Source organism: Pelodiscus sinensis, chromosome 7 (genome assembly GCF_049634645.1).
Source record: "Pelodiscus sinensis isolate JC-2024 chromosome 7, ASM4963464v1, whole genome shotgun sequence".
Taxonomy (NCBI): Eukaryota; Metazoa; Chordata; order Testudines; family Trionychidae; genus Pelodiscus; species Pelodiscus sinensis.
The window spans coordinates 65,909,470-65,936,443 of NC_134717.1; the positions used below are offsets into that span (position 1 = coordinate 65,909,470).

Consider the following 26,974-nt stretch of genomic DNA (forward strand, 5'->3'; position numbering starts at 1 on the left):
GACGCGCCTGGGAGCGCGCGCAGGGCGGAGCTTCCGGCGGGCGGTGCCTCCCGAGCGGCACAGACCGGAAACGGCTGAGACCGCCCCGCCCATCGGGTGCGCGCGCGCGGAAGGAGAGGACGGTTTCTCCCCGCGAGCGCGATGGCGGCTCCGCTCGTGACCTGGACCGGTGAGAGCGGGGGCGGGGCCTGGCCCACTGGTACCGAGCCCGGAGCTCGCCCGTTTCCCGGGCAACGCCCTGCGGCCCTTGCCCCCCGGCCCCTCTCAACCCCTGCCCCCCCAGACGCCCCCTGGCCCCCCCTCTCCTGTTCGCTGCCCCCGGGCACCCCCCCTGCTCCCCTTTCCTGCCCCTGGACACCCCTGCATTTCCCTCTTCTGTCTCCTGCCCCTGCTCCCCCTCTCCTGTTCCCCTCCCACTCCTGTTCCCCGGGCACCCCCCATCTCCCCTCCCACTCCTGTTCTCTGCCCCCTAGCACCTGTCACTCCTGTTCCCAGACCCCTACCCCTGAGCACTCCCTTTGCCCCCTGCCTCCGAGCACCTCCCTCAGAACCTGTTTCCTGCCCCCCCCATTCCCCAACCCTGCCCCCGAGCACTGCCCTGCGGCCCTTATTCCTGATTCTCCCAGTCCTTCTCCTTGCCCCGGGCTCACACTTGGCCCCCTTGTGTGTTACCACTATTCTTGGTTCACTTTATATTAGAAATGTACAATTCTGGTTAATTGGCTAACCTGCTAAACCTGTTGTTTAACTGGTTAACTGATTACAATGGATGAGCAGGGGGCTGGTACAGCCTGGCTGGAACATCTCCCCGCCCCTGCCACAAGTAAGGGCTGCTCCAACCATGCCAGAACAGCCCCTGTCTGACTTGTGCCCCAGAGTAATGGTGTGCAAGCCATGAGAGGGTGGCGGATGTCTTCCCAGGAGGTCGTGGCACTTTGATGCTGCTGGCCGGGGGCTGGACCCGGCCTTTGGGAGCTGCGCTGTGCAGCGCTTAGATCTGGCCGGCTGGGTGCAGCCATGCAGCATGGCAATTAGATCCGGCTGGCCAGGGGCTGGACCTGGCAGTTGGCGGCCCCAGCAGCGCAGGGGATCGCAGACCAAAAAAGGCTGAGTACCATTGCACCAGAGGGCTGCAACAGCCTCTGCCAGTGGTTGGTGGGGAGCTGCTCCAGCCTCCGCCAGTTAACTGGTTAAACCTTCAGGCTGTGTCTAGACTGGCAAGTTTTTCCGCAAAATCATCTGCTTTTGCGGAAAAACTTGCCAGCTGTCTACACTGCCGCTTGAATTTCTGCAAAAGCACTGCCGATCTCATGTAAGATTGTCAGTGCTTTTGTGGAAATACTAGGCTGCTCCCATTCGGGCACAAGTCTTTTTTCGAAAAACTTTTGCGCAAAAGGGCCAGTGTAGACAGCAGAGATTTGTTTTCCGCAAAAAAGCCCCGATTGCGAAAATGGCGACTGGGGCTTTTTTGCGGAAAAGCGTGTTTAGATTGGCCACGGACACTTTTCCGCAAAAAGTGCTTTTGCGGAAAAGCGTCCTGCCAATCTAGACGCGCTTTTCCGAAAATGCTTTTAACAGAAAACTTTTCCGTTAAAAGCATTTCCAGAAAATCATGCCAGTGTAGACGTAGCCTCACATTCTTACATTTACCTTCTGTTTCTGAACAGCTGTTCCCATTAAAATTGGGTGGGATGCACGGAAATGAAAGTGTAGGTTAGGCTATGCGGTCAGGACTACAGGTGTTCCTTTGTGCTTTGAATTATGGCTTCTGTAGTATATTCAATCAGCAGGAATTTATGGAAAATTATTTTAAGCCCCCCAAGTTCAGGTGTGCCCCCCTTTTGGGACTATCTCTGTTCCACATGGAAACATGAGTTTCAGAATAAGGGTATTGGTTGTGGCCCAACTGTAGCCTGGCTGCTTCTTGGAGTGAGTAGTTACGGTATATTATTCTGGGAAAACTTAGGCTCTGCCTTAATTTCCTTTTTCCTGTGCAGCAGTCTCTTGAAAATAGCATACAGTAAATGGTTTAAAAAGTAGCTAAGCAGTTAAGTATCAGTAAATGCAGTAAAATTAATCATAACATTTTCAGGGAAAGGGTAGTACCTAAAACACTGCAGTAGATTTTTTTTTTTTTAAAGGCAGCTAGTCATAAAGCCTTTAAAGTTAAAAGTGAAAAAATATCCTTAGCGTTGATGTTAACAAATTAGGGCCTTACCATGCATCTGATCTGTATGGGCATACAGCCGCTCCCCGAGTTGCGCGTTTGCACTTATGACCAAAGCTCCCATGGAGCGGTCGTAAAGGCAGTCCCCGACTTACAAATGTGACCCACGCTTACGAACAGTGCAGTCACGTGTAACTCAGTGGGGTCTGAGTTACAAACGGATTGTTACGGCGAAGTGTTTGGTCCATAACTCGTTTGTAACTTGGAGAGAGGGTATACTTTTATACCCACTCAGAACCTTTTCATTGATGAAAGTGCCTGCAGGTGCAGGATCCAGGCCTTCATTGTCACGGTCACATGTATAGTAGGTAATTCCTACTTTATGGTTTAAGAAGGCTGAGGGATTTAGAGAAGCAGTTGGAAAATGAGCAAAACAAACAATTGTTCAGGATAAACTTAAGAAACAACAAATAATCTGGTAGCACTGACTAACAAAACATGTGGTGGTATGAGCTTTCTGGTCTATCAGAACTAGGAATCCTCTAAAGAAATTAATGGTGCACTAGACTACCAGGGACTGAAAGACATTAGGGATGTGAAAGACTAGTCGACTATCTGATAAGCAAAAGCTTATTGATAGTCCATACTAGTCGACTAGCCACCCTCCCCCCCCCCCCTTTGCCTCTATCAGAAAGAGGCAGCAAAGGGCTGGGGGAGGGGAAGTGGCTGGGTGTTGCTCCTTTAAAATGCTGTATGGAGCTCTATGCTGCGCTGCCACTTTGAAACTTAAGCAGTCCGCCGCTGGCCCAGAGCTCCCTGCATCGCTTTCGTCTTTGAGGTGTAGCTCCAGCACTTCAGAGGCAAGGCTCCCTTATAGACTAATCAAATAGTTGATGCAAATTGCATTGACTATTCGATTAACCTATTAATCTAAATTTAACATCCCTAAAGGATACTGCAGAGAAGCTAAATAATTTTAGTATTCACAACAGAGGGTGTTAGGGAGCTAGCTATCCTGACCTACACTTTTCAGATAATAAAGAACAAGGCATTGTCAGAGACTTAGTTGTCAAAAGAATAAGGTTTGGAACAAACTGATTAAATAGCATCAAGTCATAAAGACTGTATGGTACATCCAGGAGTTTTGAAGAAAGTTAGTAAAGTAACTGAATTGCTAGCAAAGCAATGCAATCTATTATACTATTCAACTACTGTGTGTCTACATTGTCCCGTTCAGCTACTTATCTTTAAAAAGAGCAATAGAAGCAATCCTAGTATATGCTACTATGGTTCTAGGTTAAATAGTTGAACAATAATTACAGATAATTTTAATGGGCCTATGAATATGATATAGAAGGGATGAAATGGTATGCCTTCTGTAAAGGGAAGTTCTCTTTCCTCAGTATATTCAAATTGTTTGAGGTTATCAGCAAAATAATGAGTAAAAAATTGGTACATTAGAACTTTTAAAAAGTCCTTCACAGGACTGTTAAGAAAAATAATTAATCATGGGATGAAGGAGAAAGTTAGAGTAATAGTGTTTAAGGCCTGAAGGGAGCGCAAGGAAATGTACTCTTACCTGTACAGTAGAGACCACCACAAATCCAACAACAGGATAACCTTGGATGCTTAAATGAAAGGGAAAGGAGTCCAGGAGAGCTGGCAGTATTTTAAAGAAACCTTATTAAAGGTACAGGAAGAAACCATCCCGATGTGCAGCAAGAAAAGCAAATATGTTAGGCGATCAGATTGGCTTACCGGGGACATCCTTGGTGAGCTTAAACACAAAAAGGAAGCTCACAAGAAGTAGAAACTTGGACAGATGACTAGGGAGGAGTATAAATATATTGCTCGAGAATGTAGGGGAGTTATCAGGAAGGCGAAGCGCAATTGGAATTGCAGCTAGCAAGGGATGTGAAGGATAACAAGAAAAATTTCTACAGACATGTTACCAATAACAGAGTGATCAGAGAGGGTGTGGGGCCCTTACTGGATAAGGGAGGTAACCTAGTGACAGATGATGTGGGAAAAGCTGAAGTACTCAATGCTTTCTTTGCCACTGTCTTCATGGACAAGGTCAGCTCCCAGACAAATGTACTAGGCAACGCAGTATGGGAAGGAGGGTGGGCAGTCCTTGGTAGGGAGAGAACAAGTTAGGAACTATTTAGAAAAGCTAAACATACACAAATCCATGGGTCCGGATTTAATGCATCTGAGGGTACTGAGGGAGCTGGCAAGTGTCATTGCGGAGCCTTTGGCCATTATCTTTGAAAACTTGTGAAGATTGGGGGAGATCCCTGATTACTGGAAAAAGGCAAATGTAGTGCCTATTTTTAAAAAAGGGAAGAAGGACAATCGAGGGAACTACAGACCATTCAGCCTTACCTCAGTCCCTGGAAAAATCATGGGGGGGAATCCTCAAGGAATCCATTTTGAGGCACTTGAAAGAGAGGAAAGTGATCAGGAATAGTCAACATGGATTCACCAAGGGTAAGTCATGCCTGAAAAATCTGCTTAGCTTCTATGGAGAGGTAACTGGCTCTGTAGATACGGGAAAGTCAGTGATGTGATATACCTTGAAATTAGTAGAGCTTTTGATACAATCTCCCACAATTTTCTTGCCAGCGAGTTAAGGGAATATGGATTGGATAAATGGACTAAGATGGATAGAAAGCTGGCTAGACTGTCAGACCCAACGGGTAGTGATCAATGGGTCGATGTCAGGTTGGTGATTGGTTTCTAGCAGAGTACCCCAAGAATCTGTTCTTGGACTGGTTTTGTTCAACATTTTTATTAATGACCTGGATGAGGGGATGGATTGCGCCCTCAGCAAATTTGCAGATGACACTAAGATAGGGGGAGAGCTAGATACGCCAGAGGGCAGGGATAGGGTCCAGAGTGACCTGGACAGATTGGAAGATTGGGCCAAAAGAAATCTGGTGAGGTTCAACAAGGACAAGTATAGAGTCCTGCACTTGGGACGGAAGAATCCAAAGCATTGTTAGAGACTGGGGACTGACTGGCTCAGTAGCAGTTCTGCAGAAAAGGACCTGGGGATTACAGTGGCTGCGAAGCTGGATGACAGTCAACAGTGTGCCCTTGTAGCCAAGAAGGCTAATGGCATATTGGGATGCATTAGGAGGAGCATTGCCAGCAGATCCAGAGAAGTGATTATTCCCCTTTATTTGGCTCTGGTGAGGCCACATCTTGAACATTGTGTCCAGTTCTGGCCCCCCCACTATAGAAAGGATGTGGACACATTGGAGGGGAGACAGCGGCAGGGGACCAAAATGATTAGGGGTTGGAGCGCATGACTTATCAAAAGAGACTGAAGGATTTGTGTTTATTTAGTCTGCAGAAGAGAAGAGTGAGGGGGGGGTTTGTTATTCCAAAAATATTCTCACTGGAGACCACCCAGGGTTACACTAGTATGGGTTTATTTCCACTAGGTAAGACTAAAGAGGAGAAAGCAGCCACCAAAAATTTAAACTAAAGAAGATAGATCGATCTCTCTCTCTCCATTCATTCACTCATTCACATCCATGCATTCCTGCCCTCAGGCACTCACATACTTACACAGACATATGGGTTGCAGAAGGAGCCAAGGCATGTGGATCCTGGAGGGTTTGTCTGATCATCATGGCTGGGGAAGCTGGTCAGGAGGGGAGACCATTGTGCTCCGTCTCTTTATATAGTGTCTGAATGTCTCCTGTGACTCATTCACCTTGCCATCAGGGAGCATGCCCAGACTCCCCTTTATCCAGCAGAGAGCATGCCCAGACTGCAATGACTCATTGAAATGTGCTCCATTGTTCCCAGTCTTCTTCAAACACACTCACACTCTCTCTCCATTCACCCAGGGGGGGAGAATGCACTTTAGGGAAAGTTACAAGCAAGGTGGCTGAGAGTTAAAAAGATTACAAAGTTGCACCTTCAGTAAATTTCTGAGAGTTACACAGATTACAAAGTTTGACAAAGATCACAATGAGTTGCAGTTTAAAACCTTAGATCTTATAATTTGGTGTAGTTTCAGAAAATCCATGTATTTAAATCAAGTAAGCTCAGGCGAAGGCTTTTTTATGCAACAGATTTGATAGCAGCCTTCAACTTCCTGAAGGGAAGTTCCAAAGAGGATGGAGAAAGGCTGTTTACAGTAGTGATGGATGGCAGAACAAGGAGCAGTGGTCTCAAGTTACAGGGGGAGAGGTCTAGATTGGATATTAGGAAAAACTATTTCCCTAGGGAGGGTGGTAAAGCACTGGAATGGGTTAACTAGGGAGATGGTGGAATCTCCATCCTTAGAGGTTTTTAAGTCTTGGCCTGACAAAACTCTGGCTGGGTTGATTTAGTTGGGATTGGGCCTGCCTTGGGCACGGGGCTGGATTTGATGACTTCCTGAGGTCTCTTCCAGCTCTGATTCTATAACAGTCATTTCTTGGATTGGAAACCACAGAAGAGAGAGAACAAGATGCAAGCATATTTTTTAAACATAGTAAAATGTTATTAGGATGTTGCAAAGATATAGGATAAAGCTGTTGTTAATTTGCTTGGTTGAACTTCCCTGTTATAAATGGAAATCAATTAGAAAATTTAATTTAATGTACACATTTGTGTTTCAGATTGCTAGAATGGCTGGCTGGAAGGTGAAAGTAAATGGATGTTCGAGGCATGAACTCTCGTTGGAAGATACTTGCTAATTTTTATTTTTGAAGATGAACCCTAACAGTCCTTTTCGTGGACAGCAGCCTGCTGTTTTCCAAGCACCTTCTAATAGTTCTGTCGGAATATTTCAAGCTCAAACACCATTTCGATTTGGTCAGCCATCACTGTTTGGACAGAGCAGTGGAGGACCTGTACAGAACCTTGGGTTTGCCCAGCCATCCAGCTTTACTCAGCCTTCAGGATTAAGCCAGGCCACTTCAGGGCAAGCTGTGGGATTTGGGCTACCCTCTGGGTTTACACAGGCTTATGGTCTTAGACAGCCTACTTCTTTTGTGACTACTTCTCCATCACCTAACTCTTCTATTGTTGGAAACCAAGGATTCAGTTTTAAACCACCTACTAATCTTGGAACTTTTCAGAATGGTTCTAATTTTGGAGTTGCTCCTGGAGAAGTTTCAAGTAGTGGCTTTGTGGGATCAGAATTCAGTTTTAAAACTCCAGAAAATGCAGTGTTTAAACCAATCTTTGGTGCTGGTTCTGAGCCAGAAAAAACACAAAGCCAGCGCATGCCAACATCTTTTACATTTTCCCATCCGGTTAGTAGTGGGCCTGGAATACTGGCCCCTTTTGGACTTTCCCAAGACACTAGTAGCTCTAGCACTAGTACAAACTTCAGTTTTTCAAAACCAGCTAGCAGCAGTAATTTTTCATCTTCCTTTGCCTCTTCTGTACTAAGCAGAACTGTTGAGGATGACCATAAAGGAACAAAGACACTCTTTGGAAGTCCTAGCAGCAGCTTCACTACTTTTCCTAGCTCATCTTCTGGGTCCTTAGATTTGGGAGGAAACTTCCAACTCAGTACAGCAACTAAATCAGAACATGATGACGCTCAGAGTGAGCCACTTGACAGCCATGTTAAAGGAATGAAAAGAAAAGAAGAACGAGATCGTTCCCCAAGAGGACGGGATTATGATGTTGCAGAGGAGTCAGAGATTGCATCTAGGAATGATTATCCTCCCGATAAGCGGCCTGTTCGGTTAAACCGGCCACGTGGAGGAGGAGGCTTGTTTAGTCGAACGTTGCAGGATGTGCTGAAAAGCAATAAAGACAGTGGACGTGTTAAAAAAGAGCCAAAAAAGGAAAGATTATCCATAGAATCTGGAGAAAATGAACAGGTGTTGGGCACAAGTCCATCTGTGTTTGCAGGACCACGGCTTTCGACCCCATTAAAGGAGGAAGAAGTGACAGAGCAAATTGAAGAGAAAACTAAGCAAGGTAAGTGCTAGAAATCAGTGCTACTCAGTAAATCAGGTATTGGAAATGAAGGCTACTGAGAGCTGAAGTTAGCAGGACAGGCTTGCTCTCTTTAAAGTTTTGTGTTTCATAGGAATTCTTTGTTTTCCTCTCTGAAGGCCTACTGCTTTCTTATGTCCTACCCTGGAGGAGCCCTTTCCAATTGTTGTTCCCAACTGTGATTGTTGCTGTTGTGATTAAGGACTGAACAGCACATACTTTTGAATACATTGGTGTTGCTTCTCATTAGAGATACTTCTTCCTTTGGTTAGTCAAAAATCACAGTATAATAGAGACTTACCTCAGTGGCATTAATCAAAAGTTAATTACTCTTCTCAGGGATTGGAATTTACTGACAAATAGTAGACGTTGTGGACCAGTAAGGAAAACGTACAAGTTGGGCATTGAGGAATGTATAGAACACACATCTCTTTTCTCAGTTCCTTTTGTGGTTGCTATTGTATTTATGTTTTGTTATGCTTAGTTTATTTCAAGTGATACATAATTGTGCTGCTCTTCAGGCAGAAATTTCTGTAAAATGTACTCGGTGTTTGATTTTTGTTTTGCAGGGTGGATTGTTTCTCAGAGTTCCTTCTTATATTCCCTTTTCTTGTCTTCCATTCTCCTTTATGTACTTTTTATCTCATCTTCCTCTTCTCCCTTTACCTTCCATGCCACTCATCATGGTTCTGTACATGCCATTCCCTCATTCTGGAGTTTCAGGAATACGAAAACTGAATTCTTACTAATCCATTGATACATACTTTTTAACAAAAAAGAACCTGTTTACATCTCACCTTATTTAGTGTCATTTCATAACCAACTATTTGTGGTGGTGTAGTTCATAGTCCATTTTCATGCCGCCACATAACTGAACCATATTTTAAAATTACATAACTGCACTAAGGATGTTAAATTGCAGTTAATTGACTAGTCGAGGGAATTGCCATCCATTACTTGACTAGTCGATAGGCACTTCCACATTTCTCCTTGGAAATGTACAGGAGCCCCTGCTGGAACTCTTGTACGTTCCCAAAGAAGAATGCGGAACTCTGCGTGCAGCCTGGGGCCAGCGGGAAGACACGCTGATTCTGGGCTGCATGTGGTGTGCCAGCTTTGAAATGTACGAGCATCCCCAGCGGGGGCTTTTGTGCATTTCAAAGACGCAGCACAGCATGGAGCCTGGGGTCAGCACTGACCCCAGGCTCCATGCTGTGCTGCCAATTTGAAATGGCGTGTGGTTTTTGGGTCTTTTGGGGATTCCCCAGCTGATCCCTGGCTCCCCGTGGCATTTCAGTGGAACCCAGGATCAGATGGGGACTCCCAGTACTCCACAGCTGACCCCGGGTTCTGCAGAAATCTCGGAGCCCGGGATGAGCTGGGGAGTCCCCAGCTCAGCCCAGGTTCCACAGAGCCACTTTGAAACGCTGCCTCAGGCTCAGCTGTGTGGGGCTGCCCCCTTGAAATGCCAAGGTGGAGTTCGAAGGGCAGCACTGCATGGCTGAGCCGGCAATAGAGGCAGCAAGGAGGGGAAATCGACTAGTTGATTAACTATCCGATGAGTTTTTGCTTATTGGATAGTTGACTAATCCTTAACTTCCTTAAACTGTATACTAGCAATTGCATAGTTTGCCGGTTGTAATAAAGGATTCTTAATTATAGGGATTGGTTAAAGTTGCCATGAAAACTTTTAATGTCCTTGTTTTAATTGAGAATTTCATTAGTTAATGAAAACACTCTGATAATTCAATCTGCAATGTAAATAAGTGCTGCAGGTGTCAGTATTCCTGCTTAATACAAATTTCTGATTTAATATAAAAATTTCTGAGATCCAAAATAAGAAGGCACAGTTTTAGAGCCTGATTTGGGGATTCTTTCAACACTTTCAGATTCTGCTATAGTGACCCCTTCACGTCGAAATCGAAGCAGTGAGAGTGTGGACAGCCTTGGTGGCTTGTCACCAAGTGAACTCACAGCAATCCAGTGCAAAAATATCCCTGACTACCTTAATGACAGGAATGTTCTTGAGAAGCATTTTGGACGGTCAAAAGTCCGGCGCATCTTTACCAGGCGCAACAAAAAGCTCGCTATTATTCATTTTTTTGATCATGTGAGTATTTAATGTAAATTTAAAAATATATGTGTAGTATCTAAATATTTGTCCTTGATGTATACAGCCAATCACAGTAGTGAAGTAAATGGATTTCTGCTGTAACCAGTCAATTGTCTAGACGCCAGACTATATTCATAGAACACCAGAACTGGAAGGGACCTTGAGAGATCAAGTCCAGTCCCCTGCTCTCTTGGCAGGATCAAGCATGGTCTATATCAGTGGTCTCCAACCTTTTTATACCCACGATCACTTTTTAAATGACAGAACAAGCCAAGATCTACCACCCCGCCTCTTCCTTGAAGCCCCGCCCCTTCCTCTCTATTCTCCTCATCTCCATCACTTGCTATCCCCAACCCTTATACTGCTGCTTTTTTCCCCCAGTTCTTCTGTAGGAAGAGGTTTTTCCAACATTTGGCCTGTCTAGACTGGACCAAATGTCAGAAAAACCCCTGATTCCTTGTGGAAAGAGGAATAGAGGGATTACTGAAAGAGCACGTTTGCTCTTGCACTAAAAAAAGCGGAAGAAGAAACACATCCCTGGATGCTGAAGTGTTTTTCTGGGATATCTCCAGAATCCTGAAAAACTCCTACAGTCTAGCCTTACCCGCTCTGGGTTGAGGCAGGATGTGTAGGCTCTGGGGTGGGAATGAGGGATTTGGGTGTGGGAAGGGGTGAGAGATGCAAGCTCTGGGAGGAAATCTGGATGCAGGAGGAGGTAGAGAAGGGGACGCTGGGTCAGGGAGGGGGCTTCAGGCCGGGCACTGTTGGGCCCATTACTTCTTGTCTTCTTAGAGGCCAAGGAGAACAATTTTTCCTCCCTACTCCCAGCGACACCCTTTTAGATACCTGAAAACTGCTATCAGGTCCCCTCTCAGTCTTCTTTTTTCCAAACTAAAGTCCAGTTACTTCAGCTGTGCCTCATAGATCATGTTTTCTAGACCTTTAATCATTTTTGTTGCTCTTTTCTGGACCTCGTCCAATTTCTCCACATGTTTCGTGAAATGAGGTGCCCAGAACTGGACACAATACTCCAACTGAGGCCTAATCAGCGCATAGTAGAGCGGAAGAATGACTTCCCATGTCTTGTTCACAACACACCTGTTAATGCATCCTAGAATCATGTTTGCTTTTTTTTTGCAACAGTGTCACGCTATTGACTCGTATTTAGCTTGTGGTCCACTATGACTCCCTAGATCCCTTTCTGCAGTGCTCCTTCCTAGATAGTTGCTTGCCATTCTGTATGTGTGAAACGGATTGTTCTTTCCTAACTCATGAGATCCGGGTCAGTATATTGATGGAAAAAGCATGGGACCTCTGTTGCTAACATGTGCTCGATCTGTTCTGTGGTTGAAGAGACCTTCAGTCTTGCACTATCAGCCTGATACAGTACTTAAATAGGGCACCACAGAATTCAGTTCTGTGTAACTACCAAGCAATCTTTTGTTAGGAAGGTCTGCTTGCTCTTTGTTATTTGAGCTTTTATAGACATGTAGGAGATTGCTGAACTCCCAGTGCAACAAACACATTTTTATACAAGCTGTGTAGGCTTCTTTACCTCTTGTTCTGATGCTAATTGTACCTGGTATTTCATGCTGTTTTTCAGGCCAGTGCTGCTCAGGCAAGAAAGAGGGCAAAAGGGTTACACAAAGACATAGTAACGTTTTGGCACAAGAAGAAAACAAGTAAGCCTTTATGTTCTATGTTTCTTCTAGGCATGATGTCAGAGGGAGGTGATCAGTTGATTTCAGTGAAGTAGCACTTTGTTTGCACCAACTTGGAATTGAGCTCCAGAAGTAAAACACTGTTTCTGTGGCTGTTTCTCCTTTTGTGATGATGGTGGTGAAGTGATGATGATTTTCTTCCAAGGACCTGTATATATCTAATCTGATGTCCTCTCACTTCATTTTTTTCTTTAAGAATTAAATTTAGGTCTTGAATTTAACTGTCTCATGTAAAAGGACATCAACTTTGGAGCCTGATTATGAAAAGAGTATCATCTTAAATGATTTCACTTCTGATCATTTTACCAGAACAATCTGTCTAACATACCAGACGTGTGCTGCTGCCAAAGAGCATGGACATGGCCCCAGCTTTCCACAGAATTTAGATATAATTTGTGAGGCCACGTGCAGCCGAGAATGAGTCTATGCAGGTGAACCTGTTTATACAAATGTCTTGAGAGACATACAGAACACTTAGATAAACACAGTGTAAGATAAAATTCATATATGAACATATCATAACATGTCTGCTTTAAGAGACATCCAAAATCTGGGAAATCCAAAATTGAGACAGTCAAGATTTACATTTGCTGACAATCAGCCAAACTAATACTGGTATTGCAAAATAAACCTTTTGTTGTTTCCATGTTAGATTATGTAACTATGTCGATTGTAGTGTGTCGTTCTTTCCATCTGCAACAGAATCAATAAGCTTCATAGTTCTACACTGTGGAATTGGATTTGTGCATGATACATCCTCTAATGCAAAATAGCTTGCAAACACTGTTTAAATTCATAGGACTGTGGTTTCTAAAAGCACAAGGAAATAAAATTGAAACCTTTTTTCAAGAAGTAAATTTAAAAATGTACGTTATATGATTTGGCAGATATCTGACCTCATTTGGTATGTATATTATTTAGATCATGGTAAGGGAGAATTTTTGTCTAAGGAGAAGAAGGCAGATGAAGATGAAGGAAGACAAAGCAATGAAGAACAAAACTATCAGCATTCCCCTCTTCGCAAATCTTTAATAAGATCCTCTACCAGTAGCAACCTACCTAGTAAAAGGTATGTTTGTTTCTCTAGGAGTCTGGCTGGTAGAGACTTTTTCCATGACAAGCATTTCCCATCGGAGTGTATGTCTAGTAATGACAATAATTTTGAGTATACAAGGGAAAAAAAATGTTCCTATTTATTCATGGAAGTGTTGTTTGTAGTTTCTGATATGTTCCTTTACGTGTGTGTGTGTGTGTGTGTGTGTGTGTGTGTGTGTGTGTGTGTGTGTATATATATATATTTTTTACTTTCTCATTTGTTCATTCCAGGTGAAATCTGAGTGTATGTAGAAAACTCTTGATTGTGTTTAAAATTTGAAAGTTGAGCTATGTGATGATCAGATCGTTTTTCTATATGTGGAGAAAAGTCTCTGGATATTAAGATGCCTTCTTTATTAACTAGAAGATTTACCCAGTGTTGCTTGGGTCCTTAGCTCAATTCATTTTTGCTTTTTGGAAAACAAAATTAAAATGTATGTGGTTCATTTAAATCATTGTTCTGGGCTAAGTCTGGGGATGAGAGGTTCAGTATGCAGGCTGCCCCAGAGGAGAGAAGACTACTCCCATCCTCTCTTACTGCAGCAGTTTGGGGCAAGGTGAGATATTCCTCTCCGTGGTTGCTGCAGCTCGGGCAGGCACAGTCAGGAGAGGAGTGCATGTTGCCCTGGCTGGGGCAGGTCCAGATTTGTCTGCCACCTGTGTCCTCAGCCAGAGTGAGGAATACAGCAAACTCTGCACTTTCCCCTTGCTCCCTAACCAAGGGAAACAGCCAACAATGTTCCTGTAGGAATCAGGAGAGGGAAAGGAAATTCAGCCCCTGTTGCCTACACTAAAGGGCGCCAGAAGGGTGGGAAGCTCGGGACTGGGGCCATCCCAGAAGGGGGGGGGGGGGCATGTACCTAGTGATTCTGTCTTTTTTGTGTGATGTTATGGGACACAGTCCCTTTCCAGACACATCCCATTGTCTTGGCCCAGCCAAGCCCTTATGGGGCTGTGAATAAAGATGTAACATCCTGTTTAATCACTTAACCAGATAAACATGCTTAAATGGCATGGATGGGGTGCTGCTTCAGTCCAGTTAGGCTGGAGCACCCTCCCAATCCCTGCCCACCATGGTTGGGCTGGAGCATCTCCCCCTCCTCCCACTCCCCACAGGCAAGGACTATGCTGGCTAGGTTGGAGCATCCATTCCCATGGTGCACTGCTCACTGTGGCCAGGCTTGCTGTGGACACGGGCTGGAGTGCTCCTGCTCTTGGTGTGCCAGGCTCGGCCCCCGTGGTGGACCCTTCTGGGCTCAAGTAGACTCCTGCCTGCAGCATTTGGGGGGCTGTTCCAGCCCTTGACAGTTTATCATAACCAGTAAGCATCATCCTGTAAGGGTGATGCTTACTGGTTAATCAGTTGATCATTCACATCCATAGCTTTGTGTTATATGAGAAAACTGTATACTGAATTTGGCTATCCTGGCCCTTACCATTTAGGACAGAGGTAGAGACCCTAAGGCCTGGGAGCTGGATGTGGCCCCCAGCTTGTCTGGATCCAGCCTCCAAAGCTCTGGGCTCCCCTTCAGCATTGCAGAGCCCATGCTGATACTCCAGCCCTCCACCCTACCCCCCCTGTGGAGCTAGAGCACATAAAATCTGCTAGCTGAGCCCTCATAGGCTCTGATATGCAAGGGGAATTTGGACAGAGTCTTTCTCTTCACACGGGACATGTCACTGAAGGTTATTTTTTTTGTTGCTTCCTGCCTGTGTGCGGCCCCTGACCCTAAAAGGGTTCCCCTCCCCTGATTTAGGAGTTCTTGAGCAGACAGACACGTGGGTAGACACACAAACTCTTTCAAATATCTAGTGTATTTTCCTGTTAAGTTATATAATTGTGGCTTTTTTTCCTTAATGTTATCTCACATTGCTTTGACTATAAGACCAAAGCGCTGCTGTTCTTCTGTTCTTTTCATTGCAAGGGTCTTGGATAAAAACCACTATAGTTAAGATTTCAAACCGTTATAGTCTGTGTTTTGAGAGATTCTTTGCTTGCTGAAGTTTTCCAAGCGTGTTGTCTTGCCAAAGGTGAATTTTATTTAACTAATTGAGCAAAATCTCTTCAGCCACTTCTGTTTTGTGGGGTGAAAAAAATAAAATGTACATTATATTATTGTGACAGTTTGTTTTGCTCAGTTGCATTTTAAAATAAAATGTTACCTGTCCGCCTATCCCCAACCTAGCCCCTTGTTCTCCAGTGCCAAACACCCTTTAATCCCCCTACAGCCCATGGCAACACCCTCTTGCCTTGTGACCCCACCATGCCCTCACCCAACACCCCTTTGCCTCCACTCCACACTCCTCCGAGCAAGGCTGCCCCCTCAGGGAGTATTGCTGTTACTGTCGCGTGGGCAGGGAGAGTAGCCATTGGAGACATGCACTCTGTCCTCCTTCGTGCACTCCCCATCCCCAAGTCCGTCTTGAGCCCCCATGGGTGGAGGTGGGGGGGTGCGTGGAGGTAAGCTGGGCCACTAGCTTATTTAGGTGGGAGGGGGCGAGGAGGGAAGGAGGCGCCTCCTGTTCCGCCTCCTCCAGCTGCTGCCTCAGCCCCAGTGCTGCTGCTGGGCACAAATCAGCCACCGCGATTGCTGGAACTGAGCCACTGTGAACAGCCAGCTTCAGCTCTGGTAGCCTCTGCAGCCTGGCAGCCAGCAATTAGCGGATTGCATTCGTAACTCAGGAACCGGCTTATGAACGCTTAATGGGAGGTTTGGTCATAAGTACGAATGGTCGTAAATCGACCGTTCGTAAGTCGGGGACCAGCTGTATGTGTTAAGAGGACAAATCCAGACAAAACTTCTCTTAGGCTTGTAATCCCTTTTATTTTCACCATGTACAGTAGCATATCACTGATAAAATCTGTTGTGTTTTTTCTAGTTCTCCAGCCAAGAAATCTGCTCTTACAAAGTCGTTGCAATTTGAGGCAGACCCATTTGATTCTGGATCTGAAGGGCAGAACTCTGAGAGTTTGGTAGTATCACCATCCTCTCTCAGTAACCTGATTGGTTCAGTGGCAGAGACCTCTGAAGACAAATATCGCCTTCTGGACCAAAGGGATAAAATCATGCGACAAGGTAACATTTGTAATTATGCATGTGTTGATGAGGATAATCAAAATTAATGCTCATTGTTTTAGGAAGTAGCAAGGAATTCTTTCTCTGTCAAAATGTAGCCTTTTTCTATGGCATACAGTATTGGCCACTACCAGAAATAGGATGCGATGAACCAATGGTTTGAATCTGCCATGACAAATCTTTTGTCCTACTTTTCACTCTGGAGACTACAAGTTTAAAATAAGACACAACAAATCTAGAAATTCAACATCAATTAAGGTGCATCTTGAGGCGAGCCAGCTCAACTATCCAAATGACAGTAAAATAGCTCATATCCCAAAAGACTAAACTTACCTTATTTTGCGAATATTTTTTAATATTTAATAAAACTAGTTTGATAATAAAAATGACATCACTTCTGAAACGTAATGTTGTTTTATAATTTTGTAGAGCTTTTACCATTGGTACATTTATATAGCTAGATTCTTTTTAGGCTTGTCTGCTGAGATTAACACACTATCTACTTGTGAGAAAAATTAGGCAATAAGGCAAAGTATTATGAAATTTGCTTACATTATTTAAAATCTCTGGAAAGGGTCTCTTCAGTCAGGTAAATGAGTATAGTGTCTGCTTATGAAATCAAGGAGGTTTAGTCTCTGGATGCTCAGATATAATGATTATGTGTGTGCTGTAAGATTCTACATAGAACAGCCTATAAAATAGAATGGTTTTCTCTTCCTGTCAGGGGAACTGATATGTTTAGGTAGACTTGTTTCACATGGTCCTTACAATGATCTGTGCTTAATTGCACATGAATATCTGTTGTTATCAGTATGTATCAGATTGTGTCTGTCAAAATAATGTTTATGCAGTTTATTGACATGTACAGTGTAAAAAAAAGCATTATTTTAGGAAATTTTTCTCATTTGTCAAAACACAGAATTGTATGGGAAATAACTTTTTAAGTGCAGCTACAGTGCAGAGGAGTAAAGATATGCATTACACAGATTAGAAATCGTAAAAGCATGCATTCTTAAAAACCAATCTTTCATATATCAGAAGGAATCAGGGGATTCCTGAGGGAACTATCTAGAGACTACATTAATAGATTCATATTAAACTTGTTTGACTACTGTACTTGTTTGATGTTATTAGAACATAAGACTTATCAAATAGGCACTAGGTTTTTTGTTTGGCCTGGAAATCTTACATTGGTAAGCATGACTGAATAGTGAGCACGTAGGTTTATAGTGATATGAGTCTAAATTTAATTGGAAGCCATGCATCAAAATCCCTGTACACAGCAACGCATATTTACCTGTTACGGATTGACTGCTTTATGGTTCTGGTGGCTCCATTAATTTCTGCAAGATATAAAGAAAAAATAATATGCATGTTTTTATTTACTAAGAGATGCTTTTGAAAGTGCATACCTAGGGCTGTAGTGTGATGTGATTATCTCTGGGTGATGTACATCAGTTGGAAACAAATGAACAGGACAATTAACAGTATTTTTTGTTTAACACTTGTTTAGCTCGAGTGAAAAGGACCCATCTGGGCAAAGCTAAAACATTTGTTGGCACATGCCCAGACATGTGTCCTGAAAAAGAACGCTACCTGAGGGAAACAAGGAACCAGCTTAGTATCTTTGAAGTAGTCCCTGGAACTGACAAGGTACCAGACTCTCTATACTGACTGCTGCTGTTGTGACTGTTGATTTGCTGTCATTGAATTGTTAGTTAATGTGTCAGTACTTTGCGATAAATCTCTGGTTTGATTCTGATCAAAACTTCCAGGGATCAACAACTAAATATGAACTGGGGTTTTTACTAAGAAATTCCATATTTGTTTGTAGAAGCAGATAGTAACACACTTTGAAAGGCTGCAATATAGGTATATAACATTTCCCATTACAAGGGGAAAGCTGTCTTTTAACTTGATAATAGGCTATTGTAACAATTACAGAATCATAGTGTTAGGAGAACCATAAGGGTCGTCTAGTCCAAGTCTTTTATCTTGGCAGGGGATTGTGTCTAAACCATCCAATACAGATGGCCATTCAGCCTCTTTTTGCAAACTCGAATAAAGGAGTTTCTATAGCCTCACTAGATAGTCTGTTCCATTGTCCTACTGTTCTTATGTTTAGGATTGTTTCCTGAGATTTAATCTAAATCTGTTATGCTGTAGTTTGAACCCATTGCCTCTTATCCTGCTCTCTGTAGCAAGAAAAAACATTGTTTTACTTCATTTTTTTATGGCAGTCTTTCAAGTATTTGAAGACTTTTCTCATGTCCTCAGTTAATCTCCTCGGGTATGTCTACACTAGCCCCCTAGTTCGAACTAAGGAGGCTAATGAGGGTGATGGCAGACTTGGGGAAGCCATGGGGCAGAGCAGCTGGGGTGCTGCCAAGTTGGTCCCGCAGCACCGCTCAGGTGAGGGGTGGCACTGCGGGACCAACCCAGCAGCACCCCAGCTGCTCTGCCCCGCTGCTTTCCCAAGTCGCCACTGCCACTTGCAGCCCCAGCTGGTCTGTCGCCAGCAGCTGCGCAGGGCTTCCCCCCTCCTCCCTGCAAAACGACGTAGGGTTCGCCCCATGTCGCGCCGTTCCCTGCCAGTCCCGCCCCTGCCCCCCTGCCGGAGTACCTCCTGATACTCCGGCATATCCGATAATCCGGCACCCCCAGGTCCCAAAGGTGCTGGATTATAGGCAGTCTACTGTAGCTCCAATTTACAGGGTAATAGCTCAGGTGTTACACAATGCCCCACACCTGCCATAAATAAAGAAAACATTGAAACCTTTTGTGTTGGACATAAATTAACATTTTGCTTCAGTTAAATAAGTTTGATAAACTAACATGAAAAAGTTAAAATGCTTAATTTGTTTAATAATTTGAATTGAACCATTCTCCCTAGCTGCAGCACTAGCAAAATGGGTTGGGCATATTGAATTAATGGTCAGTTTCCATTAGCAACAACTCATGGTCTGGGGAAAGGTTCACATTGAGCCAGGTAGTCCATGGGCCAAAAAACTTGAGAACCACTGTGACAGAGGGATCTCAAAATCATGAATGGTATGAGAAAGTCAATGGGGATAGTGTTTGTTTATCTTTTCAGTTATCTTGGGGTCACCCAATGAAATTAATAGACAGCAAATTTAAAACAAATGGGGAAGTACTTCTTCACACAATGTCTAGTCAACCTGTGGAACTCATTGCCAGAGGATGCTGAGAAGGCTAAAAGTACCTCTGAGTTCAAAAAAAGGTCCATGAGTGGCTGTTAGCAAAGTGGCAGCCCAGATGTCTGCCAGAAGCTGGGACTGGTTGACAAGGGTGGATCTCTGTAAATTTCTCTGTTATGATAATTTCTTCTGAAGCATCTGGAGCTGGTCACTGTCCGATACAGATGGGGTAGGTGGATTGTGGTTTTGACCCAACATGGCTGTTCTTATGTAAAAGATGCTGTCCTCCACAGCAAGGGTTGATAGTGATTTGGCCACTAATGTGGACAATTTCATACTCCCCCCCCCCCCCCCCCCCAATTGCCTACTCTGTTCTGAACCTAGGTATTGGCAATGGTTAAGTAAGCACAGTCAATTTAGTACTAAGGATTTTAATGTACATTCCATATTTATTTTCATTGCTTTCTTCCTGTTCTTTCAGGTGGATCATGCTGCTGCAATAAAGGAATACAGCAGGTCTTCAGCAGACCAGGAGGAGCCTTTGCCCCATGAACTGAGACCTTCAGAGGTGTTGAGCATGACCATGGACTATTTAGTTACCCAGATCATGGACCAAGGGGAAGGGAATTACCGAGAGTGGTATGATTTTGTTTGGAATAGGACACGTGGAATAAGAAAGGTAACCAATGACACTTGGACCCACTTGACAGCTAGCATGCAAAATACACCTGTGGCAATTTAAAAACTAAACAAAATGTAGAAAAAGAAAAAAAATTGTGATCCTTTCTAAATTAAAATGCTTTCTATACAACAGTTGTGTGAAAATAGAATGTCTACCTGGATGGACTTCAAAATGATTTATTTAATTGACTTTGTTAGTAACTATTGCTAAATTTACAAATGTTTTGGTTTTTGTTTTGGTCAGGATATAACACAGCAACATCTGTGCGACCCTCTAACTGTATCCTTGATTGAGAAGTGCACTCGCTTTCATGTTCATTGTGCCCATCACTTGTGTGAGGAGCCCATGATCTCCTTTGATGCCAAGATCAACAATGAGAACATGACGAAATGTTTGCAGAGCCTGAAGGAGATGTACCAAGACCTGGCTACTAAGGATATTTTCTGCAAGAGTGAAGCAGAGTTCAGAGGCTACAATGTGCTGCTGAATCTCAACAAGGGGGATATTCTCAGGTGAATTGTTACCTTGTAGCACCTACCTCATTTTTTTCCTCCTGAACATTAGTATAGTATAGAATTCATATTCAGGAGCTCTTAAGTGAAGGCTTTGCTGTTAACTTTTAGAAATACAAAAACTTGCCTCTCCCTGGTAAGAAACAGCTTATGCTCTAATCTTTCTAGCCTTTGAGCCATTCCCATTAAGTTGGTTTTCCCCTCTCTGAGGAGGGTGAGGATCCAATTTAATTTTCCCTCTAAATTGTGCACTTGCACAAGAATCAGTGAAGTCTTGTGCACTTGATAGCAGAGCTGCACATGTCTGATGACTTGTGTTGGTAGAATAAAGTAAAACATTCGGAAATGTGGCTAGTCCCACGGAGGCACAGAAACAGGCAAACTATTACTAAATATCTTTTAAACTTTTATTAAAGGACTTCTACATATAAATTATTATTTTATCAATTTTGTACATACGTAGGCACCAAATAATTATTAGAATGACTAATAAGCAAAATGCATTACAGTAAAGAAAATTCTCTGAGGTTTTTCTAAATCCCAATAGTTGTTAACAAGGGACCAGGGATTAACAGTTACATTTACATCAGTCTTACTTATAAGACTAATCATTTATCTAAAACTCTTAACACTACTACTTAACAATACCTCTGAACAATTGCAGATAACAATAGTTACATTTAACAGACACACAAACTACAACAATAAGAACAACATATTTGGTATACGTTACGCTCTACAGGAACTTGTTTGGTTTGGTGAGCGGGAGGTGGCCCTCAGGTGATCAGTCCTCGGACCTGGCTCATATTCTGCCTTCCAATGTTTATATGGGATTCCTCAATTTGATACAAGAGGGGAAGCTGTTAGAGAGAGAGCTTTTGCACGCTTTTTGTGATAGGCTAGCAGACCCTGTCTGTTAAGTGACAGGAGTAAGGGGGTGAGATGGTTTCCTGTTTTTCCTTTTCTGCCTTATCGGGCATGGCACAGTCAGCACAACCAGCACGAACTTTACATGAACTTTTCAGGTCTGGTTTTTGTTCCTGTTCTTTGCTGATCTTTAAGTTACATAGTGTAAGGGTTTTTCATCAAGGGGAAATTGACCTTTTGCTTGGTGGCAATATGCACGAGAGGCCTGGCCAGCAAAGAGCCTGCTTTCACAGTGTTCAGGTGCCCTTTCCCCCCTCTGCCAAGCTTGCTGCTTCTGCCCTCTGCCTCAGAGTCCCTGTCCAGCTGCTTTCTGTGCAGATCATGGGGACAAAGTGGGTGATGTTGTGCAGTCCCCTTAGGGTTATGGGCGCACAGCTCAGGAGTTAGATGCAGCTGCTGCAATGAATGCTGCTGAATGAGCCTTCAGACTGGTGAGTTGAGCTGTGCTTTAAGAGGGAGTTCACAATTTGTCATACACTTTCCCAGCAGCCAGCTGACAGACATGTGTGCACTCTGACCCTGTCCTCCATTCACTCTGCCTTACACATACACAGACGCACTCTGTTTCACTCACTTCCCAACATGTATTTGTGTTATTACCTCTTGGTCCTTCCTGCAATGGACATAAATTCTCTGTAATTTTAATATTTCAAAGTGTGTTATTTTTAGTGTTCTTAATTGGTCTATGCATTTTAAAGTCTATTTATCATGCTTATATTTTTTGGAGTACTGAGTTGTAAACTGCCTAACCTGTTCTGCCTAGAGTATATCCCTGTGGTAACTTTTAAAAAATATATATTATGTTTAGGTTTTTTGTTTTTACTGGTGGCACACACCTGCACATTACCTCAATACTGCTGCTAGTAACAAAATTAATTCTGCACTTGGATGGAAAAAATTAGAGAACATTGGTCACATTCACACCTTTACTGGGAACAGTTGGACAGGAGGCAGTTTTCTCTGTCTGGGTTGGCAGGGTAGCATCACAATTAATTTATATTGTTAAGGCTGTGTTGTTGCCAATGAAAACTAGGTTTGTATTGGTTAGCTTAGAATTTACTGACTATGGCAGAATGGAACAAAAATGGCAGAAGTACTCCAAAACTGCTGTCTCACTGCAATTTTTGTAATTTGCATTTTTGCTGATGTTAAGACACTAGTCATCAGTAAGTTGTGGAGCTATTTTCCTCTATATGTTCCAATGCAAACCTCATGCATCCTGACAAAAGCAATGCAGGGTGGCTGGGCGAAATTTGTAGAGATATCATAAAAGGGGCAGGACTTCCTTACTCTGCAGATCCTCCGTGAAGATGCTCACATTATTTTTTAGTTACATAAAATATACTAATTTAAAATGTCAAACTACAGCCATTTTTCCTGGAGTATGTCTCAGTGTTAGCTTATTTTAGTAATTTTTTTTACCCACTCCCAAATAGGGATGTACAAACAGGTTAACCAATATGCTCATGTGCCAGCTGCTCCATGCTACAGGCTCTGCCAGCCCTACTATTGGGGCACCAGCCAGCACAGGGCAGCAATTGGCTCCTGAGGAGTGGAGCTGGTGCATGCTTGCAGAGCCCACAGTGCAGGGAGGTGGCCAGCTCCCCCAAGAGCATGACCAGTGCCCCACAGATGAGGCGGGTAGGGCCTTCAGCACAGGGCAACAGCCAGTTCCCTGGGAGCAATGCTGTCCTGTGCTTGCAGAGCCTGTAGCGCAAGGCAGCCAGTTCCCTGGGAGCAGAGCCCACAGCTTGGGGCATCCAGTGTCCCAGAAGTGGCGTCGGGGCACGGAACATTACAAGAGCAGCCACGGGGGCAACCCTCCACCGTCCTCCTTTCCCTTCCTATTCCATCAGTACATCCCCAGATAAAACAGTTAACCATGTAACCAATAGAATTTTTAACGGTTACACAGTTACTGGGGAGGAAGGGGGGGGTTAGATTTTTTTTTTACATCCCTACTCCCAAATAGGATGGATGGAATTTATTAAAATGTTTTTCCCAGAAAAAAACCTAACTTTTTGAATATAAACATTTGAATAAATATTATTTTTTAATATGTAATTGCTGAAATAAACACAGGCATATTTTAAATGCATTAGAAAAACATTACATTTTAAGTGCCTCAGTGCTGTCTTTAATTTAACCATGTGTATGTAATTCAAAACTCATTGTTTGGGCTGAAAAAAACATGAAACTTTAGTTACAGGGGATTCTTTTTTCAGAAAGCATTTACATAAAATTTTAAAATGAATTTGTTTTCCCAGATGCCATAATAATATCTTTGTTAATGATAATTGAATTATTACATAAGAACATAAATGATCAAAATGTATTACTACTAATTTAATTTACATGCATTAAAGTTTGCCATCAATACTAACTTGAATTGTATGAGTGTTTTTAAAAGTGGCCATTAAAAAAAAAAAAAAACCACTCACAGAGATTGCTGTTAAGCTATGGTCATTAATGTGTAGATGAAAAACTCCCATCTTTCTTGTTTCAACAGAGAAGTGCAACAGTTTCATCCTGCTGTTCGAAATTCAGCTGAGGTTAGATTTGCAGTTCAAGCCTTTGCTGCATTAAACAGCAATAATTTTGTAAGGTTTTTCAAGTTGGTGCGAATAGCTTCCTATCTAAATGCCTGTATCTTACACTGTTACTTTAACCAGGTAAGAAAAAGGAGATTTTATGTTCTGTTCCACTATGTAATAATAATAAAGTGTGTGGTAGGGAGGTGGAGAGGGGTTTCAAAGAGCTCCAAATGTGGCAGGTATCTATTAAACACTCATGTTTCTCCCTGCTGTATTCTTTAAGAAAAAATGCAGGTTTACAAAGGAAACAACCAAAAAGCTTTTCCACCGAAATACAAAATAGAAAAGCATGTAAAATACAAGATTTGTTTGCTGAGTGCATAACTTTTAAAAAACTTGATATTCTTACATCCCACAAAATATCCAACATATACTTTCTGATTTTTTTTTTAACTGGGGAGGGGTCCTCATTTTTCTTATTATTTATATTGTCTTAGGGTGTGTCTAGACTACATGCCTCCTTCGACGGAGGCATGTAGATTAGCCAGATCGGAAGAGGGAAATGAAGCCGCGATTAAAATAATCGCGGCTTCATTTAAATTTAAATGGCTGCCCCGATCTGCCGATCAGCTGTTTGTCGGCAGATCGGCGGAGTCTGGACGCGATGCCCCGACAAAGAAGCCTTTCTTCATCGACACAGGTAAGCCTGGTTTCACGAGGCTTACCTGTGTCGATGAAGAAAGGCTTCTTTGTCGGGGCATCGCGTCCAGACTCCCCCGATCTGCCGACAAACAGCTGATCGGCAGATCGGGGCAGCCATTTAAATTTAAATGAAGCCGCGATTATTTTAATCGCGGCTTCATTTCCCTCTTCCGATCTGGCTAATCTACATGCCTCCGTTGAAGGAGGCATGTACTCTAGACACACCCTTAGTGTGTAGAAGTCCAGGTCACAGATCAGGGTCCCCATTGTGGTAGGTGCAATGCAGATTGTTCTTGACTTGTTTGGGAAAATGTCAGTGCTTTAATGTTGGAAATCCTTAGGCTCTTGGGCTAATGCAGGACAAACAAAAGAAAACACGCGTAAGAGGGCAGGCTTGATTCACTATCCATAATGAGCAAAAGCTAAAAAGCAACCAGTGTGTAAAATGAAAAGAAAAACAAACATAATTCTTTCTTTTTGAATGATTGAAGATGGTGTTAATTGTATAATTTTTCAATACTGATTTTCTTATTGACTGTGCCCACTTAATTTTCTAGGTGTAAAGAACAGCTCTGTCTGATCCATATTTTATGAAGTCTGACTGAAGTTCAATAGCTATTTGGCTTTTTTTTTCCTCCTTAGATTCGCAGAGATGCACTAAAGTCTCTTAATATTGCCTATACTGTCAGCACGCAGAGATCCACTGTCTTTCCTCTGGATAACTTGGTTCGCATGCTGCTGTTCAGAGACTGCGAAGAAGCAACTGATTTTATAAGTTATTACGGCTTGAGTGTATCTGATGGGTAAGAGGCAACGAGAATTTATATTTTGTTAGTGCCCAGAACCTTCATGCAGGGCACTGTTGTGCTCACTGCTGTAAAACACATCTGTGATCCAATATGAGAGCTGCAGCTTGGTACAAGGAGAGAAACATGAATTAAATCATGACTGGATTTTTTTAAAGACTTGTTCAGTTTTAAAAGAATTGCTTTGGGGGGAGTTATATAGCCTTTGTTATACAGGCAATCAGACAACCTGATCACATTGTAGTCTCTTCCTGTTGTGAACTCTAACCCTCTGGTGATGCTGCTGCCATTTAAGTCAGAGAGAGTTTTGCCATTGACTTAAATGGAAAATAAGTTAAGCCAATGCCGAGCACTTTGTGAAATTCAACCTTTCATATAATGACATTGGGGCATTAACTCCACAGTTGTTTAGTGCATTTGTTGTTATAACTTATAAATATGTGCATTTGGGGTTCTCCTTTTGAAGCACCATGTGCTGTGAGTGCTGTGAAGGCAGCATGCTTAGCCTAGGGAGAGAGTGCCTTTCATAAATCTCCTCCACAAATCTAAGGGCTGATCTAGTGTGAGTTAGGCAAGGGGGAGAGAGCTCTGCCTTGAAGCTGGAGGACATATGGCACAAATAGAAAGCTCTAAATTAGTGTTTTAATGTAGTTTAGTTTACATCTGTAAATTACTGAATTAAGCGTTAAACACATCTACTTTGCACGTTTGCATCAGTTTAACTAGATAGGGAAACATCCACTCTGTGCAGCAGCAGTCAAAAAAGCAAATAGAATGTTAGGAATAATTAAAGGGATAGAGAATGAGAGAGAAAATATCTTATTGCCTCTGTATAAAACTATGGTACACCGACATCTTGAATACTGCATACAGAAAAGGGCAACAAAAATGATTAGGGGTTTGGAATGGGTCCCATATGTAGAGAGATTAAAAAGATTTGGACTTTTCAGCTTAAGAGAGGAGACTACGGGTATGTCTACACTGCATTCCTCTTTCGAGAGAGGAATGCAAATGAAGTGCAGATTTGAATTTCCCATGCTTCATTTGCGTAATTGCATCCAGCCGCTTTTTTGAAATAACCTATTTTGAAATAAAAAACGCTGCGTAGACGCGGTTATTTAAAAAACAAACCCTTCTTTCGAAATAATCCTTACTCCTTATAAAATGAGGTTTAATGGTTATTTTGAAAGAAGGGTTTGTTTTTGAAATAACTGCGTCTATGCAGTATTTTTTATTTCGGGAAATTCAAATCCATGCTTCATTTGCCATTTCGCTCTGCTGCATTTGCATTCCTCTCCCGAAAGAGGAATGCAGTGTAGACGTACCCTGTTAGGTGGGGGGAGATAGGATAGCGGTCTATAAAATCGTGACTGGTGTAGAAAAAGTGAGTAAGGAAAAATTATTTACTTATTCCTACAATATAAGAACCAGGGGGTCACAAAATGAAATTAATAGGCAGCAGGTTTAAAACAAACAAAAGGAAGTTTTTCTTCACTCAGCACACAGTCAACCTTTGCATCTCCTT

The 26,974-nt window shown here is 42.9% G+C and overlaps 1 protein-coding gene across 2 annotated transcripts in view; it reads left to right on the top strand.

Moving 5' to 3' along the window:
• Nucleotides 1–17: 17 nt before the first annotated feature.
• MCM3AP (minichromosome maintenance complex component 3 associated protein) overlaps nucleotides 18–26,974 on the top strand; it is a 69,261-nt gene continuing 42,304 nt past the window's right edge. Inside the window, exons 1-11 of one of the 2 annotated variants that reach the window (XM_075934166.1) lie at nucleotides 18–169; nucleotides 6,787–8,104; nucleotides 10,012–10,232; nucleotides 11,839–11,917; nucleotides 12,878–13,025; nucleotides 15,932–16,128; nucleotides 17,642–17,781; nucleotides 19,768–19,965; nucleotides 20,212–20,480; nucleotides 23,917–24,079; nucleotides 25,286–25,446. In XM_075934166.1, coding sequence (XP_075790281.1) covers nucleotides 6,880–8,104; nucleotides 10,012–10,232; nucleotides 11,839–11,917; nucleotides 12,878–13,025; nucleotides 15,932–16,128; nucleotides 17,642–17,781; nucleotides 19,768–19,965; nucleotides 20,212–20,480; nucleotides 23,917–24,079; nucleotides 25,286–25,446 — 2,801 coding nt within the window. In that variant the 5' untranslated portion in view covers nucleotides 18–169; nucleotides 6,787–6,879. Of the gene's footprint in view, nucleotides 170–4,504; nucleotides 4,658–6,786; nucleotides 8,105–10,011; nucleotides 10,233–11,838; nucleotides 11,918–12,877; nucleotides 13,026–15,931; nucleotides 16,129–17,641; nucleotides 17,782–19,767; nucleotides 19,966–20,211; nucleotides 20,481–23,916; nucleotides 24,080–25,285; nucleotides 25,447–26,974 lie in introns of those variants that run through there. The other variant, XM_075934167.1, reaches the window with a different exon arrangement.